This window comes from Myiozetetes cayanensis, unplaced genomic scaffold (genome assembly GCF_022539395.1).
Source record: "Myiozetetes cayanensis isolate MyiCay16 unplaced genomic scaffold, myiCay2020 scf14, whole genome shotgun sequence".
Classification (NCBI taxonomy): domain Eukaryota; kingdom Metazoa; phylum Chordata; class Aves; order Passeriformes; family Tyrannidae; genus Myiozetetes; species Myiozetetes cayanensis.
The window spans coordinates 11,130,207-11,151,833 of NW_026087048.1; the positions used below are offsets into that span (position 1 = coordinate 11,130,207).

At 37.2% G+C, this 21,627-nt stretch overlaps 1 protein-coding gene across 1 annotated transcript in view; it reads left to right on the top strand.

The window, feature by feature from the left end:
• The first annotated feature begins 21,146 nt into the window (after positions 1-21,146).
• The window catches only part of SH3GL3 (SH3 domain containing GRB2 like 3, endophilin A3), a 52,471-nt gene continuing 51,990 nt past the window's right edge, over positions 21,147-21,627 (top strand). Inside the window, exon 1 of the mRNA XM_050309933.1 lies at positions 21,147-21,238. Within this exon, the coding sequence (XP_050165890.1) occupies positions 21,197-21,238 (42 nt within the window). The 5' untranslated portion in view covers positions 21,147-21,196. The remainder of the gene's footprint in view (positions 21,239-21,627) is intronic.

Here is a 21,627-nt window from a genome sequence, read left to right on the forward strand (position 1 = left end):
GAATCTTATTATTTACTGAGCAGACAAGAGTGACTCGTTCAGAAAACTTAAAGGTATCAAGTAAAAAACTGTTTAGGAATTTCTCTAAAATGTCAGTTATTCCTCTACAGACTGGAACTGCTTCTCTATCATATTAATACCACTGGATCTTGTTGATAGTTTTTGGGCTGTTTTGTATAAGAAGGTATCTGCATGCTAAGAATGCGTTATCAGATTATGAGTGGAAGAATTTCGAGCTTTCTGGATGGCGTTTAATGTGGTAATATACCACACATGTATTTTACTGAAATACCTGGTTTAGTTTCCTGATCCTTTTTTTTTTTTTTTAATTTTATTTTTTTACCTAAAGACCTAAATGCAGTGGTTTGTAGGCCTGCTCAGAATGTTAGTAATGAGATATGGAGCCCTTTTCTTCTAGGTCACTGGCATGAATTTGACCCTGGTTAGTAAAAACCGAGAGTCATTATCAGCTGGTGACTGTTTGGTGGCCCACGACACACAAGCCGGTGGTTTCACTTTGTGTAATGACCCATGGCTACGTACACATACACACAGTCTTCAGTTAAAACATGTGCAAATAGCTGGGAAAATACCATATATCTCTTGATGGAACTTCAAAACTCAGGCTGAAAGGTCGTCTGTGGTGGCAATTAAGAGTGACAGGCTTTATACCCTGTCAGCCACAGAGAACAAGGTGCTCACCAGCATTCACACAGGTCTTCCGCTTGGACAGTGGAACATACACATTTAAAGCAGAATAACACAAAATAATGGATAAGTACTAAATTCATTCTAAACAAGACAAAGTTATGAAGCAAAGTCCTTACAGATACAGAGTGTGTGAACAAAAAGCAGAGAATAAAAGGGAAGAAAACCTGGAAAAAAAAAAAAGTAGTGTAAAAGGGGGACACAGAATAGTAAAATAGAGAATGTAGACAAATGTAAAACAGCAAATACAATGATGGCCCACACTTCCCAAAACACCTGACCTCTTGCCCTGCCTCCTTTTCAGAATTAATCTGCTTCCTGTGAAAAAAATGGCTTGTTATATAAGAAGAAAAATTCAGCAGAGTATTTAAGCATATTTTTCACTTCCAGCATGTGAAACATCCTACTTGTTTCAACAGAGCAACGGTTGTTCCTTACAGAAGGTATTTGCCTCTCCACTTTAGTGAAGTTTCATAACTAAGCTGTGTAGACTCAGCTAAAGGGTTTGGTTATGATGATGGATGTGGCTTTACTGCATCATCAGCAAACAGCACAATGACCAGGAAATTAGCAAGGTCACTGATGTGACAGGAACTTTAGAGAGTGTTGGGAGGGCTTTTGGGGCAAACACATGTTGGGTCAGGATTTTCCACAAACTCGTTCACCCATCTCTACAGTTACTGTTAAATATCTGTGACACACGTGTGTTGATTCAATGGTGAAAGGCTTAAAGATCAGGCTGGGTTGACATTTTTCTTGTAAGGCTCAATATCATGAAAACATTTGAAGTGTAAAGAGCTGTAGAACTGGCTAGTTTCACATGTCATGCTGATGCTGTGTGGCTTTGTAAAAGAACTGATACACTTTGACGCTCTAGGCCTGAAGCAAATACAAAGCATAGGACTTCTGAGCATGGCAAGAGACCGTGAAGCAGCAGCAAGAGAGCACCAGGTAAGATCAAATTCCTGGCTATCTTCCATTTCCCTGTCACACCGTGTATGCTTAATAAACTGTTTATACAATAGTGATAGGATATGACTGCCACCTGCATGCTATGTAATGTGTATACTCTGCAGAAAGAACATTTAGCAGCTGCAAGATGTAAGTAGTTTAAGCCTAGGATGCCTGGATGTTCTTAGGTGAGCTCACTACTTTCTAAGCTGCAAAAATGCTTAATCCCTGTGTCACTTTATATTATTTTGTAGTTAATGTTGTCAGTGGGTTGACAAAGGCACATAACCAGAGGCAGGATCTGGCCTATCATATTTAGTAGGATATGATTCCTCAACCAGACACTGCAACCTTGTAAGGGCATATACTCTTCTTTGTTTTCACATCTGAAATGTGAAGGAGTAGACCTTGTCTTGCAAAGCTGCAATTGCCAACTCTGTGACAAACATATGAGGTCAGTGCTGATATATCATCACCCCCAGATGCTAAAACCACAGTTTGGTTTAGGAACTTTAAACAAATAACCAACTGACCACTTAGCAATATATTTTTGTCTGACGCTTTTGACTTGCACTTAGAGGGAAAGCTCTTTGTAGCAGGAAATAATCTTTTATTTGATAATTATACAAGGCCCTGTTCCTAAATAAAATTCTCCTGAAAAATATTGTTTAATGATTTTTAAACCTAGAATAGTGCAAACACCAGAAGTCGCTTATATTAAGTTCTGAGACTTAGTAATAATTCCTATGTATAAATACCTTTTTCCTCTCTAATTCTTGTCTGCAGTCACTTCTCTTTAAGCTTCAGTTATATTAACTCATTAACTTTGTCTTGTTCTGCAGAAGCAGTAGATTCTGCTCTGCTCAAAGGCAAATCTTTATGCTGCAGTTAGCAGGGAACTGTTTGTCTGTAGGTCTTCACTTCCTGCTCATTGTGTGTTTTGGTGCTTCTCACAATAAACCTGGCAAAGCTAAGGCTTACTCTATGTCAACTCCATTTGTGTCTTTTGCAGTTCTCCATTGCTAAATAAGAAAGCCAAGCTTCTTTCACAAATTCAGGAGGCATATTGCTGCTTTCCAATAGGCAACCACAGATACTTCATACGTAACCATTGATTTTCTATCCAGGGATATGTAGGAAATCTTACAAAGAGCATGAGTAAGGACGCATCTAATAACATGTCAGACTTTTCCTGTTTCCACACTTGAATGCTCAGTCCAGAATACTGATCCCTGCACCAGAGAACAACCACAGTTTACAAAGTCAATATATACTGTATGAAGTAGCTGTATAGTTATGATAGTTACCACAGGGAATGAAACCTAAAATTTTTAGATGCAAGCAGAGGGCATAGGCAGTATCTGACTTTTCTCTGAAGTAGGCTCAGCTAGAGGAAAAATATTGATTTTCACCACAGCCATCCTTCCTTCAGAAGTTATTTCATGTTTGAAAGGAATGCATGAGGCTATAGAGAAAAAGAAAAAGGGTGGTATTTTATCTTAATTTATAATTTTATTTTATTTACAGGATTCAGTTCTATGTGCTCTTCCTTAAACAAAAGCAAATAAACCAGAAGATTTTCTTTACCTGCAGTGTTTGATGATTGCTTCATTGGAAGTTTTTAATTAGTAGCAGTGCACAGTCATGGCAGTTATGCTTTCTTACAAACACTTATTGCAGACATGAAGAAAAAAAAAGGTAAAAAAAATTAAACTTGAAACTTTTGTTTATGTAAAGCATCCAGATGTTAACAAATTTCTCTGAACCAACTGCTACGTCTTAAATCTCTAAAATTTGAAACTGACTTTCTAAGACTACGTACAGACTGCCAGCTTCAGCTCATGAGGTCTTCACAAGCTGAAATCAATTGCTTGGCTTCAAAACCCTGTAGTCAATACTGGCTTTTACAAGCAGAAGGGCTGCTGGGCTTGGTGGGCCAATAATGAGGTGCAGAATGAGGTTGCTGTTGGGGTTGGGTGGGTTTTGTAGAACACATTTATGCAGAAATGCCGGTGCTCCTTTCAGATGGGGCAGATGAAGAGTGAAGGAGGCCATGGACTAAGTAGATATGCACATTACATTCTCTGTGCCCCCTGGAAAATCTTGTCTTGCCTATGTTCCTACACTCATTTTTTTTCAATTGAGAGCTTGATATTCACGAGCAGTATGAAAAAATGACATTAAATCAGTTCTAAAAGAATATGCTATGTAATTCTTATGACATTTACTCGAGATAATTGTAATAAAAGCAGAATTGGAGTGTGTAGCCAAATGAAAATACACTTCCATTGCTGTATATATGTATATGAACACCAGTATTATTTCTGCCCCTTTTGGAATTAAAAAAAAAATAACTCTCTTTTTTTTTTTTTTTTTAAATTTATGAACAGTTCCACTTGGTGTTCTTTTTCTTCATTCTTCTGAAGAATTTCTGCCTGAAGCACAGCTACAGTACACTCATAAAACATATCAAGGTATCAGCATTCTCCAGTACTCCAACCACTCCAATCACTGCTGTGTGAACAGCTGTGAGTGCATTTTTTTAATATTTGCAACTAAAAATACTTCTGCACTTAAAAGTGCCCAGTTCTGCAAGCCTTCCTTGGCCAGGACACTTCACAAAAGTTCAGTGAAATTCTAAACCCAGTAGGATTCCAGATTGAAAATCAAAATCTTGGGGATGTACTTTGGGGGGTAAAAAACCAAAAAAATAAGTGAACTTTGAGAAAGAAACACCCTTTTTGATTAAGAAAGCAAAAAAGCATAGTGAAAAAATTCTTAAAATACTGGCTCTCAAAACACACCTCTGTGTTTCTAAGAAATTCCTTGTGCAGGAAATACCTGCGTAATTAACGTTTACTAAAGCAAAAGCCCAAACCTGGATTCTGCCCATTTCAAACTTCTGCTGACTTCATGCAAGCATAAGGGCTCTAAAAGTATCCTGCTTTCTTATAAAAAAAAAAAAATCAGAGTTTGTAATAGTGTAAGGAAGCATAAACCTTATGAATACAGTACCTATATAAAATTACTAACAATCAGGTTAGCATGGATAGTGTGAAATACGCAACTAAAGTCATGGATGTTAACAGAAATTAACATGTGATTAAAATGGGATACAGTGATGGACCATGGCACATTATGCTAAAGACAGCTGGCTGCAGAGCCAGGGAGTGCAGAAAAGGTTTTTAGGTGAACTAAATGAAAGGTTATTCATTCCTCAGTTGACTCTAAGTAAAACAATTCTGAATGAACGAATATACCAGTGTTTTCAGTCCCTGATACCTAGAGTACTTAATATTTAGAATATTAAACATTTGCACATTATTAAGTGGGTGAATAGCTTTCTGCTTGTTCAACTGTTAATACAAATTACAGTTAGTTAGAAACATGCAAAACCTATACAGGAATATATATGCTGAGACTGCTTCACAGAGCACTGTCACAGTACAAATACTGAGCCAGTACTTCAGTAGTAATTTTAAGCATGGCAGTTTTTTAATACTAAAATAAAGTAAAAATTAATGCAACAGTAAAGAGAATATCTAGACATTAATTAACTCTTAATTGAAATGCTTTTTGTTATTAGTAGTTCAAGTTATAAAACCACCATGTTTAAATTAGGTGGGTTTATGTGTAGTTCTTCTCTACTTAACTCTACCTACTTACCAGCACAGGAGATTTTGAGAAGATAATGAGAAAGAAGTCTTTCCCTTCATTTTCAGTAAATTTTGTTTTGTGCTTACCACGACAGTCTCATTTGAACTGATGGATCCAGTTGTTGTAAGGTATGAGCTATAGAATGAGATTTTGTATTTTCTACATCACCCAACAGTCAATTAAAGCACTAAATTAGCTTATGAAAGAAAAGAACTCTGTTATTCTTCTCACAATAAACAGGGTAAAAAATGGGTCCAAAATTTTTAGATATGAATTCTTTTTTTTCCAACTCTTGAGGCAATTTATCTAGCCAGGTGCAAGAATGACAGGGGAACAAGCCTTCAAACTGAACTGTTAATTCTTTGTAGAAGTTCATTACTGGACAATGCTGTGATATATCAGCAACAGAGCCTGAATGTATATTAATTCTTTTCTACTCAGTTTTTCATTCCTCCAATAAATCCACTCCATGTCTCTTGTTTCAGTAGCTCCTGTATTAGACAAACCAAAAGATGTAAATGGTCAGGGGTTTACAGTTCCTTCTTAAAAATGGCTCACAAAACACCTATGACTGTGTCTCATCCATCAATAAAAAAAAATTAAAATCCATGGCATGAAATTGGACCTTCTTGTTGGAGGAAAAGAACTGAAAAAGGAGGGGAAACCAACAGTTTCATTATTAAAACAATTGGAGCAACCAGTCTAAAGATACTCAATCTAGTCTTAAAATACTGTTTCTATTTCAACATAAAATGTAAAAACCCTGCTGTTCTACCAGGAAATCTGTTCCAGGTTCACATGGCAAACAACACTGTGTTCAGCAGTAGGGTAAGTTTCTGAGCCACAGTAATTTCAATGCCACAAGGAACATAGACTATTAAGTAAGCAGTAGAACCTGGCTAATTCACATCAGTAGTTCAAAGCACCAATGTCTATTACAAAAATTTGTAAATTAGTAAGTTATCAACCAGCATGGCCCATTTTCATGATTTTCCCATGAGTGTTAATGATATTTGATGTTTTCTTAAAGTCTGCTCCTGCAGGCTAGTGAGGAGATGCAAACTTCAGCTTCCAACAAAAAAGAGTTCTCACCTTTATGGTTAGAGATAAAACATGAAAACATGAGCCAGCTGAACCCTAGAGTATCAAAAACCAGAAGGCAAATGAGCAGAGCCTCAAATTTATTTATTTATTTTTTAGAGATCTGGCAAGCGTAAAGCTAATCTTTTGATATTTGATGGACCACTTAATGCTTTTTAAACACCTGTAGTTAGCAATATTGAACTGGCACAGTATGAAACAGAAGTGCTCTCCAAATACCATTGTACCAGATCCTGATTTTGCAAGTCGATAAACACCATCCAGTGGGAGCTTACGGCACTGTGCAAGTTTGAACCTTTATTTAATAGATGCAGTTTAATATTAATTATTTATTAAAATATAGTGTAAAATATTCCTCTTTTTTTCCTGTATAAAATTAAAGTAGTCCTTGTAATATGAAACCTGTGCACAGCTCTCTAATTTAGCGCAGCACACAATTATGGAGTTAAGCACGTGTGAAAATGCTGATTCAGCTTTTTCCTCCTGTGTGTGCTGAGAACTAAGGAGGACTTTCCAGATTATTTAAAGTTTTATTTTATTATTTAATTAAAACCAAAACATGACAAAAATGAAAAGGGCAAAAGGGTTTGAAGGTTTAGGAGGCACAAATCTTCAAGCTTGTGACTTACTGCGTGTGAGTGATCATCGTCAAGCTCCTCAGAATGCATCCATGAACAAACTTATGAAATAAGTTTTTGTGTGGAGATTCCAATTTTTGCAAATTATGAAGTAACATTTGTAACAGATTTGGCTTTCTGAGTCTTGTTGACGTAGTGGAATATGGCTCATTTTCCTTCGGGATCATTGCAGGAATCTCAGCTAAAACCTTACATCTGCCAGAATAGAGGATTAGACAAATTGGCAGGTGGTAATAGATTCAGAAGTTAAAAGGAAACAAACTGAGCAGCAGGATGAAATCAGGGCAAGATAATTAACATTCTGTTTATATTTCAAAGAAGAAACAACAGGAAAAGAGCAGATGCCGGTTCAGATTTGTGGACACTCCCAGGAATTTTTTGCTTTAGGTAAAACAGTTAAGAACTGCCCAGGAGCTGTGGGACTCAACGGGCCACTCTGGTGAAAGAGGTCAGGTTGCACCGAGAAGCAGGAGACACAGAAGGGTGTCATTTCATACACATGGCTGCTTCCTGCACAAAACTGTTTCTCAGCTCCAGATGCGTTTGTAGAAAAAAAAAATCGCCAGGGAGCAACTAGAATTTAGAAATTATAATATAAATTAAAAGTGATATCAGAGCTATTGGGAGTTTGTTTAAGGCAGATTTTAGTCTGGCATCGTACCTTAACACACCCGAAGATATATAGTCAGCCCCAGAGCTACGGGGAAAAGCAGAACAATCATGCAGCAATCAGTCATTTTTTAAAATACCACATGGGGCATATGGCAGAGAATGGAGCTTATTCTGCCTACAGTACCTCGTGCCAATAGTGTTCTTTCAGGGCTGATTCAGAAGTCAGATGATGGAGAAGGGACTGGGTTTATATCAAAATATGTAAGGTTTTGGGGACCTTACCAAAGGACACAGAAATCAGATACAAAATGCTGGCCCCAGTGAGGGCTACTGCAAATTCCCCAGCTGTCCAAGGTGGACCAGATCATTAGTGATTAAGTGCCCCTGCAGCTCTGCAGAAGTCAAATAACCTTCAGTTTTACCCTGTTGGCAACAGTCTTGGTCTGGTGACAGCTGAAATCGTTGTAAGTTATTTTTCAGTAATCTCAGTGAGCTTTAAAACATTTGGGATCTGCAGCCTTTCACCTGTGGTGAGCAGAACTACCCGTGTGTCTGATTTTCACGTCCATGCAGGTAATGTTAAAATAATTTTACCAGTTTCTTGGAATTATATCAGTAGTTTTATTTAAGCCTGTTAAGTATGTGGCAGTTGCATATGAATAACCAAAGGTGGGTTTATGCAGAGAGAAAGAGAAATTCTCATTGCTTTTCTCCTGTGTAGCAACGTATATTGAAGTAGGATTGTCTTCCATTCTAGGGAAAAGAAAAAAATGTTTAAATGTCAGTGAAAGGAATGTTGAGGCAAAATGCCTTCCAGAATTCTCTCTGCAGACTCAAAAGGTGAGAATTTAACCTCTAATTTTACATATATTTAGGGTGAAGCTCTGGACAAAACAGTACTGTGACACAGCGAGTCAGTGAAGTGTGGTGTGAACACCCAGTAGGGGAAAGGTATTTGGCTAAGGCATAACTATGGAACCTGAGAGAGTTGTTCAATACCCATTTCTGATATCATTTTCTAGGTCAAACTCCTTAACAAGTCTGTATCTCAGTCCCTTCACTGGAAAAATATGGATCATATTCCTCAATTGCATGATGAGTTAAATATCACATCATCCTTAACATTTTAAATGCTTGTAATCCTTCACTGTGAGATCATACGGTCTTGCAAGATAAAACATAATCCAAATACAAGGTAATAAAAGTCAAAGCCTTCCATGCAGTGCTGGGAATACCCAATACGACTCATTTGCAATAAATTTCCATTCCAACCTATTTCAAACATACATGTAATGTTGCTGTTATGCCATCTGAAGTTTCTGATGACAGTATTAATCTCCTAGCTTGGTGCTACAATGGCTTCTTGTCTAGAAGAGGGAACCTGTTGATTGTCAGGTCTGTTAATCCAGTGTAGCATTCATGGCATGGGTTTATTTTACATGAACAGATTTGGTTGGTAAGGCAGCAGAGTTTGTTTGCTGTTGTCCTTCTGTGTTGTTGTTTTATGTTAGGTGGTGAACCATAAAATATTTCAGGACTTTTAGCTATATATTTTAAAGTTCTTTGAGTCTTTTAAAGTAAGCTGATTCTCTAAGATGTCGTTACATTACTTTTTTGAAGTCTTCAACTTTTCCTTTTCAAATTTTTTAATAACAAACATAACAGGAGATTAAAAGCAAATTTCATTTGTACATTTTATTTTTAAATAATGTTTCTGTGTGGTGCTTTTGCAGAGAGCCTAGATATATACATTTTGTATATTATGTCCTTGCAGAATTCCCACTGTGTGGGTACGTAAGGAGAAGAAGTGGGGCATAGAGGACAGATTTACATTACTCTTTATTTTGTTCAGAGTTTTATCAACTTGTTTTTAGCTGCACTGCACATAACTCCATGTTATAGAATGTCAGAAACATTTTGTTAAAATCAAGTTCCACTAATTGTCTTGCATACTAAATTAGAAAGACAATAATCTTTCTTTTGCTAACACAGTTCTTTCTAACCCAGTGACCCAGATCCCAGTGAGTTTCCTTAAGCTCAGAAACACGATTTCACAGAACAGTCTGTACACTGATGCTAGTCCTACCTTTTGTTAATTGTTTTCCTTTTGGATGTTATTTTTCATCTGTTTGGTTGCATATTCTTTCTGTTTGTTTGCTTCTGTTTCAAAGCAAACCTAAGATAATAATAATTTATAGTTTATCAACATGTCCTAGTTGGTTTCTCATCTTCATTTTACTAAACTTTTCAAAGGAATTTTGAAATAAATTTGTTATAGAAAAATAAAATTTCAGGGCCTCATCCTACAGCATAAGTAGATTTAAGGGACATTTACCCAACTTAAATAAGTAGAGTAACAACAGGCAGAAGATATTTCACTGTAAATTGGAAGGAAATCAATGGAAGCTAACTGATTTATAAAATAAATTATTGGAATGATTTTTAAATAAATTATGAGCAGGTATACGGGAGCTTATAAATAAACCCCATATCCATTCAGATATTTCCAACAGGCTAATCTTAGGAATCAACGTATCAGTAAACAAGTGCAGGGATGCTGTAACATTGCATGGATAGAGATCACCTGATGTTCTTGGCACTTTCCAGATGTTATTCAATGTATGGAAACTAAATTTCAGCACAGACAGGACTGCACTTTACATAGTGACAAAATGCCCAATGTACCATTCCAAAAAAGAAGCGTTTTTAGACATCTGGGGAAACTGCAATTAGCCTCCCACTCACTGGAAGTCAGGAAATCTTAAAGCTCCTGGAAGTTCTACGAAGCAGTTTGGTATTGGATCAGCCTTTCAAGGAAAGTTGAAACAGTAGGAGGTATCAGGGAGATTCGAATAGCCCCCTTTAAATCAGATTCTACTGCATACATTTGCTGAACAAATTTTCACCAGTTTATCTGAAATTCTCTGTATTGATTTAAGTCACGCTCCAGTAAATGTTCAACGTGACTTCAATGGATGAGTGACTTTACATTTAGGGTTGCTCAGTTTAGTAGCAGGCAGTGCTTCTAATCCCTGTGGAGCTGCTATTAGCCATTGGTTGACCTGAAATTCACATGAGTTGGCTTTAATTCAGTGCCTGGTCTGCTCTGCATGGTTTGCTGCTTTGGGGTGGGTTTTGTTTAAATTTTGACCAGTTACTCAAGCCAGTTTTTCTTGAGTTTTTCTTCTTACTCTTGAGAAAAATCTGTCTTTAACAATACTTTCAAGCACTCCTTCGTGATCAAGCTATTTCTTATGCTTATTGTCTTTAGGGAGGGCCAGAGTGGTAGGGAGGGCCAGGGACAAGAGGATGGGCCGAGGGAAGTAAGAGGGTGCTTTCTGTGTGGCCTCTAACATCAACATGTTTTGTTCCTTGCCTATGAGGAATACTCTGAGTGTCCAGACAGTGTGTAATTAAATTCCAAAGTTACTGGAGGGAACATTCCACATGTTTTTAATAATGACCCTTAGAAATTTAATGTGACCTTTTTTTTTAGTATCATTTGGGATCTGGCAGTCTAACTTTTGATTAGACTGCAGAAGTGTTGCATTTTATATTAGAAAAAAAAGCATGTCTGTATTTGGCTTGCTGAAAAGTACCTGAAAGCTGTGTGCAATCCTCAGTAAAGAAAGATTTTCTTTTTTTGAATGCAATGTTTAACAAGCAAATACACTTCCTCTGCTTTTTTAACAAGGGGAATAATGCTGAGAGTTAAAAGTCTAAGATATTTTCTGGAGTAGGGAATATTTCTCTATATTTTTATTGCAGTTTTCTTTGTATTATCTTATTGGGAACTAGTAGGTGATGGGTCAAAACTGTGATTTGCAAGATCTTTTAGCTTTAGAAGGTCCTATTCAGTATTCCCCACGTGTGAAAATCTCACTAGCTGGCACTACAAGGGCAGAATCTTAATGCACTTCTTCGGGTTTGTTCTGTAGAGCCTTGGTTTGATGTGGCCTCTGCCTTTTTACCAGCTAATCAAGGTCCACCGGGACTGGAGATGGGTAAGTAGCTATTCCACTTATCTTGCACATGTCCATATCCAAAGATACATGGTTACTTACCACGGAGATGGACAGGAAATAACAGTGAGGGGGAAGATCTTTACCTCATTAGTAACACTGCATTTCCTATAGTGCGTATTTGTCATATATTAAAAGTTAATAAGATGGTGTTGGCTTACAAGACTTAAAGAGAGATGTGATCATAGTAAATGTGTCTAGAGGTTCAAAAAACATTTCTAAAGTATTTTAAAGCATATCCAGAACTCTTTCCTTCATACTTTTTCTATGTCAAACAGTAGCATTTTTATTCCTTGTTTAAAGTCTTAATGCCTGCAGTTACCAGAAGAAAATTAATGTTTCATATTATATTGGTTACTACAGTTACACTTTGAGGCCCCAGTCTTGACTGGGGCTTTGGGATAGTAGGTGTGGCACAACACACCTATCAGGGTATCTCCTCTCAAAAGACACTGAAATGTGCCTGGACAGGACTCACAGAAGTCCTGATGCATCCCTTTTATAGATAAGGAATTGACAGATTAAATTAGGCACTAAATTATTAACTAAGTTACAACAGAAGTGAATAAAATCTTCTTTGGAGAAGGCTCTGTTTATCATTCCTATAGTTATTGTGTATGTTTTGCAGTGGGCACACTGTCAACCAAAGCTAAGTTTAACACACACATAAAAGGTACTTTGTTGGCATCTTTTCCTTGCCATTATATCAAAATTACTGTAGCTCAGCTGCCGTGGCTTCAAATTGCTTCTTCCATATATGAACAGAGTGCTGCTTGTAAGGACAGATAAGAACCAAGAATATATTTGGCACTAAGTAATAGTTAATATTTTCATTCTTTTATAAATAACTCTCCTGCATTCTTCCCTCAAGTTTACACATATACCTGGATGAGGTTCTGTTTAGCATATGTGTTTTCTCCATTGTTTAGAGAAAATACATAGGAGAACTTTTCAATTAACTGCACATACTCCAAGAGTTATAAAGGTCAGTCCCTTCTCAGGAAGCTTTGGAACTCCGGTAAAATGCTCCATGTATTTATGTATCTGACAATATAAAGCAAAAAAACCAGAATAAAAATGATATTGAGAAAGAGAATTGCTCAGAGAGTAAAAATATAAGAAATAACCCAGTCATGAAGGTAACCGGCATTGTCTCAAGCCCAGCCCCTGTGGCAGACCCACGGCCTTTGCACATCGACTGCACTGCAGACCTCCTCCGTGCAAAGGGTAATTTTTGGGGAAGTTTGTGAGGAAAATCCTGTGTTATATTCAGAGTATGATCAGCTGATGCTGTTTATATTTGTTAGTACTTAGCATTAAACATACGTCTTGAAACTACCTGGACTGTGCTCGTGCTCCTTGCACAGCATCTGACTGTGCAGTAAGCAGCTGTAATTGCTGTTAGGGTAGAGATGACACTACTCCCCAAACTGCCTCTCTTGCAGAAAACATGGACTAGACACTAGGATGTATCTCTAGTTATGTTGGTGAGTTTAGGTAGTTGGGCATAGAGGCAATAGAGCCAATTTCTGCAAAACTTCAGCAGACAGATCAAGTCCCCTGGCCAAACTCCTGATGAGATTTAAGATATCTGTTGTAGCCTGTAGAGATGTTACTTTCATTGTTTTGAGATACACCTAGAAACTTGATTTTGCTGCAATGTTTTTAATACTAAAACAAAAAAAAGCAGTAAAGTGATTTACTGAAAAAGGCTTTTTTATGCAATACCCATCAAATATACAAAGACTGTAATTTAACCTTTTCTTCTTAGTGTTGACATTGTATCTTGCCTTATTTTTACACAGTTCAGTGGAAATTATGCTTGCAGCAGAATGCAGACTCTTTCTGTGTCAGTTTTGAAACATTTTCACTAGGCAAAGCAGTTTGAGTCATGAGAATAGGAGATACAGGCTCACTACCAGGCTAGTTTTACACAGACATTTAATTCCTTTTCTTTATTTTTAACTTTTAAATTAATTTATGATGACTGTATTTGGTCTGCAGAAAAGTACAGAAGGAGCTGAAATTTTTATTTTATCACTATGTTTGTATGATAACATTTTCTATAAACCAATTTTTTTTTTAGGGTTCCAAGAGAATACAATTGATTAGATGCATATTTTCTCCTGTATACAACAGATTACACCCAGCTGCACAGCTTTTCTCAGGTAAGTGAGCTATTATATATACCCCTTTCTCTTCCCTTCCCCATCTCCCTTAATTAATAAAGAAAACCAGACATCTATCTGCATGAGGCTTGTTTGAAAGTCAGTACATATGTCCATGGAAAATAAATATCTGGTTACTAGGATTTATCCTCTGGGGCCAGACAGCATAGATAGCTCTAATAATGAATTTGAAATAGGATTTTCTTACTACTCTAAAAAAAAATAAATTCCTCAGACTCAAAGATAAATCAAAGGAAAGTGGCACCCCAGTGGACCAGACAACCCATTGGCAGCACAGTCACATGAAAGCCTCAGAGGTCACTACCTCAGTATCAGCAAAGCTATTTGTGGAGCTCACTGTGGAGTTTCACATCATGGCTAAATCAGAATACTTAATAATCTGGCACCCAAATTTCAGATGTTGCCAGGCTCAGTCCTTATGTGAGCCTTCCTTTCACTGCTTTGGAATCTACCCCTTGAGTCGTAAAACGTGGATACACAGTCGTATGTTTTGACAAGTTAAAAAAAGTTAACGTAGAACCAACTTTAAGAGACTAACTGTGTTGATGTACAGGTAGGTGAATTTTATTGCAAAAACCCATGATGGCTAAATCTATAGCACATATTCAGAAATGAGAAGAAAAAATTAATTGTAATGAAATCTTAGTTATGTGCTTTTTTTTTTTTTCAGCCAGTGATACAACTAGGGCCATTACAGAATTTTCCTCAGAAGCCAACATTTTTAGATCTTTAACTGTTTATGAGTAAAGCATCTGCTTTGCATGAATTTTCTTCTTTTTTTTTCTTAGGATGCTTTGGTTTCTTTCGGGGGAATGGAAATGTAGGTCAGACACTTGAACCCATTCCCACACACATTCCCTCTTCTACCCATCCATAAATTTTGATTTTGGAAAGTCACAATGGGGTTTTCTGAAATTTCTGAACTCGTGTCTCTTGTCCCTGTTCTAATGTAAAAAGAGTCTCCCCAGCCAATCCATATCTCCCAGAAGCCAAAAATGCTGCAGTGATGGCCTGTCCTCACTGCGAAAAGAGACTGTGGTGCACTGCAGGAGATGTAGTTCGACAGGAATGTTCAATCTATACAGGAGATCAGGAGCCAAGAAATACTTGAATACAGCTCCCACGGCTAAGCAGGGCTCTGAGCACCTCACTTAATCTCCAGTGTGACCACTCCCCACCTGTAAATTGACATACACTTCCTGGTTTCACAAAGGCTTCAAGAGGATAAAAATCTGTGAAAGTTATGAGATTCTCAGATACGGCGATAAGTCCCAGGATAAACAAATGTTGAATGCAAAACAGCAGCTTACATGGTACATATTCAAGGGCATGTGGAATGAATTAGAAAGATGAAGAGAGGGAGCAAAAGAATGAGAATGGGAAGAAGCAGAAGGGAGGAAGGATAGGCAGTAACTGCAAGTCAGGCAGCGTGACTGGAACTATGGGAGAGTTACGCAGAGTCCTGCACACTTGGAGTTCACGCTGCAAATAATCTTGTGAGTGTATCTAAAGCAAACCAAGCCAAGGGCTTAGTAAATGAGTTTTTTGCAAAATTTTAATGCTGACATTTTTGTGAAATGGCCAAAAGTAACTCCCAAAGAAGGGATCTTACTGCCTGCATTTAGAGCATGAGTGAACATAGTAAACCTGGGTTTTAGTTAATACCTTACAATAGTCTTTTTTGGAGGGAGAGCAATATAAGCAGGTTAAAAAAATTAATTTTCTGTACTGTGCCCTTCCAGTGGTATGAGGGAATAGGCATGTCTGGGTTCAGACACATGCACATCTGTAAATAAACGGGCAATAAGGCCATACACCTTTCCTTAGCTGCCCTTTCCCATCCTTTTTTTTGGACGAGAGTACATATTATGAAACTGTACTGCATTCTGGGAACAGATTAATGGATTATTTTTATGACAATCGAATATAAAGATCACCCATTCACTCATTAAAAAACAAATCCATTTTTAGAACTGCATGTTAAGCAATGTGGACTGATTAGTTAGAGAAACTGCTGCTCCTTTTCAAAGAACTGAAGAGTGTGGTCAGTAAAGAAGAGGAAAAGCACTGCAAGAAAGATGTGACAAAATCCAGAGGGGAAAATGTAGGATTCATGTATAGAAAGCTCTAAAGACAATGATGCCAGGTAGATGGTTTTATCTTACCCCTGGAAAGCCTACTATTGGGATAAAGACTGTATGTCCTTTTTGTTCCAGAACATATTGGTTGTGATATATTCCTGTGCAGAGGGAGAAAACTCCCAAGTTAAGCTTTCCAAAAAGGACTTAAGCAATGCACAGTAATTTATACTGGCTTTCTGCACCAGAGGTTGTCAAAATTGCCACTGGTCATACCAGTGACAAGCCTCTGCTCGAGTGCAGTGACACAACAGCGGCTGCAGATTAGGTGTGCTGATATTGCAAAACACCTTTCAGCAGCAAGGAATGAAATGGCTTAATGTTAAATGGAAGGACAAATAGTTCCTCGTGATTTGCTGAGGAATGTCTCAACTTAGAGTCACTCTAAGGTATTGAATGCTCATACAGTTAAAAGTGGGCTGCCTTAGAAGCAGATGAATAGTTTTGTATTTTGTGCTCTTTGCAGTGATACACTTTCTACTGAAAACAACTGGTATTAAGAAATAACTGGCTTAGGTACTTCTCTGTGTCCACTTTGCATACACATGCATCGTAGGCATCTTCCTCCCAACAATACTGAAAGTCTCCTTGATATTTATAATCTTCAGAAGCAAATTTTAAAATGCTATTTAGATGCTGTTTGAAATCCTGTTAAGCACTTCATTTGCATGTGTGCGTCTAGATACCGTTTAAAATCTGATGTTAGACTAGATCTATGTGACATTTAAAATAGAACTTCAAAAATGTAGTTTTTATAGTCTGATCTTCATGAAAAATACCATGTTTTAAAATTCTATAGGCAGAACTGTTAAGATAAAAACAAACCACAGCTGAAAATAGTGACAAAAAGGGAAGATCAGACTTCGTGTTATACTTTGAAGATTCTGTGTCATTGGAGGTAAGATTATAAACCTGCTGAAACTGATAAAAGTGCTTTCTTTGATTTCAGTGGGCTTCACCTCACACCCTTCAATGAAGTATACCTGGATGGCCTTACACTCTCTTTACTGCATTTCATTTGAATGAAAGTGAAAACTAATGCAAGTGTCAAGAGAAAAACAGTTAAAAATGAAACAGGTAATACAGACCTGCTGAACAACTGATGAAGGAGGTAGCCAAGTACCCAGAGGGCCTTGATATGATTTGAATAAACATATTTAAACTAATGAAATGTATCTCAGGTGTGTACAAGAAATCCAGAATGCCAATGAAGGGTTTTAATCACAGATAAATTTCAAAACCCAGTATTCTGGAATCTGTCATCAGAATCCTTTGATTCAGAAATGTACAGGTTCTAAATGGTACAATGCATTTTCTCATCACATGAAGGAAATACAATAAGGGATATACCTTCCTTTCGACTTCTCTTCCCCACATCTGTTTTGCACAGTGGTTTTAATTTTAGGATTTCGTCACCACCACCATTCCCCCTTTCCTCCTGAAGCAGGCAGTGGAAGATCACTGCCATCTACAGATAGAAGATAGTATCACTAATATTAGAGTAAATTGTTGGAACTGGTTCATATTGGAACATTCTTCTCTCTTTCCCTTGAGCACTTGTCTCCTCAGCCCCTCCTCCCCCTTAGGAAACCCCACAAAGTCACCCAACATACACTGTTGTCTCTGTGGCACCTTGATCATAATCAGCTTTATTAAAGGAAAAGCTTAATACATTTAGAATCTTGGAAGCCCTGCAATGGTTTAAGTCAAAGTTGGAGGGGAAAAAAAAAAAAGCAGGACTCACAAATGTGCTTTCCATTATCTAGTATATATGTCAAAATTTAGTATACATGTCAAAATTATAAATGGCTGCTTACAGATTTCTCAGATAGCAGCTGAGAGAAATAACAAACTCTGTGGACAGTTTTTCAGATGGATTGAGTAAGTGGGTACTTGCTTTCCATGTATCAGTGCCTGGGTCATAGTTTCAAGATGACCCATCAGAAAAACAGCAAGTAGGTTGGCACTGTAGGAAGAGCAGAGCTATAGATTAATCTCAGTTTAATCCCTGTCTTTTATTTTCTTCCTCCAAAGAAGGGAGTAAGAAATGTAAAGTGATAAAGCTTTATGCTATTTTTATTTATTGCAGGAGAACCATATATCTGCAGTCTGTCAAAACCCATTACAATTAAAGTAACTTTAAAAAGGAAAAATAATAAAATTCATCATTTCTCTCCTTTATCTTCTGTATTCATATAGAAAAATTTTAACTGTAAGCAAAACTTTTATCAAAAAAGTCAGACATCCATTATTAATATACAATAGCATTCACTATTTTTTAATCTCTTCCAATATAGGCTGTTCCACTGAATCCTTTCTGACAATATTAAAAAATATTAGGCAGATTAGCCAAATTAAAAGCAGTCTGGTGTCTCCATTAAATGATTTGTCAGCTTGCACACCATTTCTGCTGTGTTATACTTGACACAGTAAAGAAAATGATAGGTGGACCCAAAAAGAACCTGAGTATTTCCTGCTGAAATATCTAAGTTAGGATTGGGCTCACTGAAATTATTTTTAGCTATGACTTGAGAATTTACGTCTGCAGAGATCATGCAGCTGGAATAGTTAAGCAAAAAGCAGTAGAGTTAAAGTAATCTGTGACTGAAGGGGCTTTCAGCTGCTGTGTGCCCAAACAGTCTTCTTCATGCACTGGAGAAATGCTTCTTATTTGCTTCTCCAGGTGAGAGAAATTCCCTGTCTCGTTTCCCCACTGTCTGTGTATCATCCTAGCAACCACAGCAGAATTTTGCTTTGATTTGGGAGTCCAATACACCATGATAATATGATTGCTTCAAGGAACATATTCTGGTACAACATGCTTTTACCTGTACTAGCAACACCAAACAACTGTAAGTCTACTGGTGGAGAAAGTCAAGCAATAAAAGCAACAGCTAATCTGGTCTGATCATAGGGAAAGAGAGAGGTCTCTGACTGAAAACCTTCACCATCATTTTTTTGCATGACCAGTTTTGTCTTTATAATCCTGTGCCCACTGAATTGCAGAAGAATACGTCTGGTTTTCTTTAAAACTTCTGACAATTCAAACCCAGTTTATAAGAGCAGCTTTCAAAAAATACAGGCTGAAAGTTTGGGCCCCACTGAAGTCAGTGGCAAAAGCCCTGTCAGCTTTAGTAAGGTCAGAATTTAATTCATGATATTGATTCAGCTGCCACCTTTAAATGCAACAGTTTTAAGGTTGTTTCTACAGAAAGTCAATGTCAGGTGTGTTTATTATTTTAAACTACACAGTTTCTTTAGAAAAGTAAACATCTGAGTACCTTTACATTTCAACGAGCAAGATGGGAAGACTGACAGGAGGCATGCCGCTGTTTCACGCATTTTTAAGATGTAATTAATTGAAATGGTTTTCTGGTGACTATGGAATCAAAGCTGCTTTTTCCCCTTCACTCTCAAAGGGCGTTTCTGTAGGTAACCAGGAGGTGGCATTACTGGGTAACAGTTAAAGGAATTTATATACACTATTTCTTCTTTGCATGAGGGGAGAAAAAGGTTTCTTACTATAGTGGCAGTTACTCAATTAACTGAGGCTTAAACTAATACAATAAGTTTGATTTATGTATTCAGTGTTTTTCAAGGAGTGGCAGAGTTATCCAGTAGAAGACATTAATCTTCAGGACGAGACAGCAGGGATCTGGCAAGTTGTATTCATCTTCCTGTGAAGTATTTGATAGTAAAAGTCCTCATCTTCAGTTACGTCATTTTGTTCCCCCAAATAAGCCAGTTTGCAATAATTCATTGACCACAATAATACCCACTATAATACTGTTGTAGGAACAGTTAAGAAATTTAAGGAAAAAGACCAACTGAATTCTATCCAGTCAATGAATCTTAGTCAGATTTTTCAAAGTCTGATCATTCCCATTTGAGATCCAGTTGGTCTATGGAGTATTGCCATATTTAACATCTGTGTCACATCATGCCTTTCCTGTTGCCTCATTGATCAACAGACAACATGTGATGTTTCCCAGATGTTCAAACATGGCAGATCCCAAAAGACCTATTAAATTACATGAAAAGCAAAACAACATCTATGTTGTAAAAGTTTTGTTAAAATCAGGTATGCCTGAATATTCACAAACTTGTTACAAAATACTTACTGATATTCAAATTGCTTTTAAACATCAGTCAGACTCTTTGAAATGTTCACATTGTGCATTATATAATGACTTGGTGTCACAGAGGTGATACAACTTTCTACTATGCAATATAACACAAGTTAGCATATAATTAAGCATATTTATACATGGAGAAGATAAACTATTAGATTTTTTACTTTATTTTACTATTTGTCTCCTCGTATTACATGCAATGTGTTCTTGCAGATTTTTACTCAGATTTCTTGCTGATTATATTTTTATTCTCTGATAAAGATGAATAAATCATAATTCCCAAGAGCTTATGCATTGCATTCTCTAAGCAAGGCAAGGCAGTATGTGCTGTTCTTTAGTGTGACCTTTTTCCTCTGAAAAGGATCGTTATGAAGACCAAGACTTACTAAGATGTTACTTAAACCTTTTTTTTATACCTGAGTAACCGTAAAATTAAATTCTAGATTTGATTTCAAAGTGATCCAGTTTACAGCAGCATGATACAACATTCTGCTTTGAAACAGAATGGAAGAGTAGTTTTACCATGAACGTGAATATCCTTTACACCTTTCTGAAGCTTGTGTTTACTATTCTAAAAACTATGCAACTTCAAATTTTGTGCTGGCATTGTCAGCAATGAGAATGTCAGCATTTTCTGACATTTCAGGCAGCTGTGTGCAGAAAATCAGTACCTTTGTTACCTGTGAAATAGCAGAGAAACGTTTCTGCACATTACTACATTGGCTCATTTAGAGTTTATTTTGCCTTCTCTTTAATAAGAAGGAACACAGCTACTTTAGAAAGGCCAGAAAAAGAGGGATGTTCCTTATGTCGTTATTGCTGATACATCTACATTTAGTTTTCTCTCAAACAATGTTTTTAAAATAGGTTCATTTTTCTTTCCCAGTAAAGAGGTTAAGAATTTTCAGTTTAGAAATGGACACATTTTTCTTTGTTATTTTCCAATAGAAAAAGATTTTTTTTTCCCCTTATCCTTAGTGAAAACGTCTGTGGGTCCATTTAACAACCCAGCCTTTTCTCGTGGATTTGTTACCTTGCTGTACCTCCATGAAGCAGCTCCACCTGGAACCAGACTCGCTCCGTTCCCTGGTGAGACTCCACCTCCCGCTCCCTGAGCACCCACGCGGAGATCCCAGCGAGCGCTCCCGTGGCCACAGCTGCATCAGGGGAGATGTAGTTCCTGGAGGGAACACGGCCAGGGAGGCATCAAGCAGGCAAACCATCTGCTCGTGTGAAGTAACGCTGCTGCACTGACAAGAATGAGATCTGAAGTTTAAGTGATGGTTTTTTTTATTTTGGTCAGAAAACGGAAATATTTCCATTTAGGGCAATAGACCTACCCAAAAGAAAACATCTTACAATTTTTTCAATGGTTTATCAAGTTGGAAATCTGAAGTGTGGGGGAAATAAAAATGCTCTGGTTATCCAGGATTAGCAGTACCTAATACTCCAGTATTTCCAGATTTGTGTCCACTGTG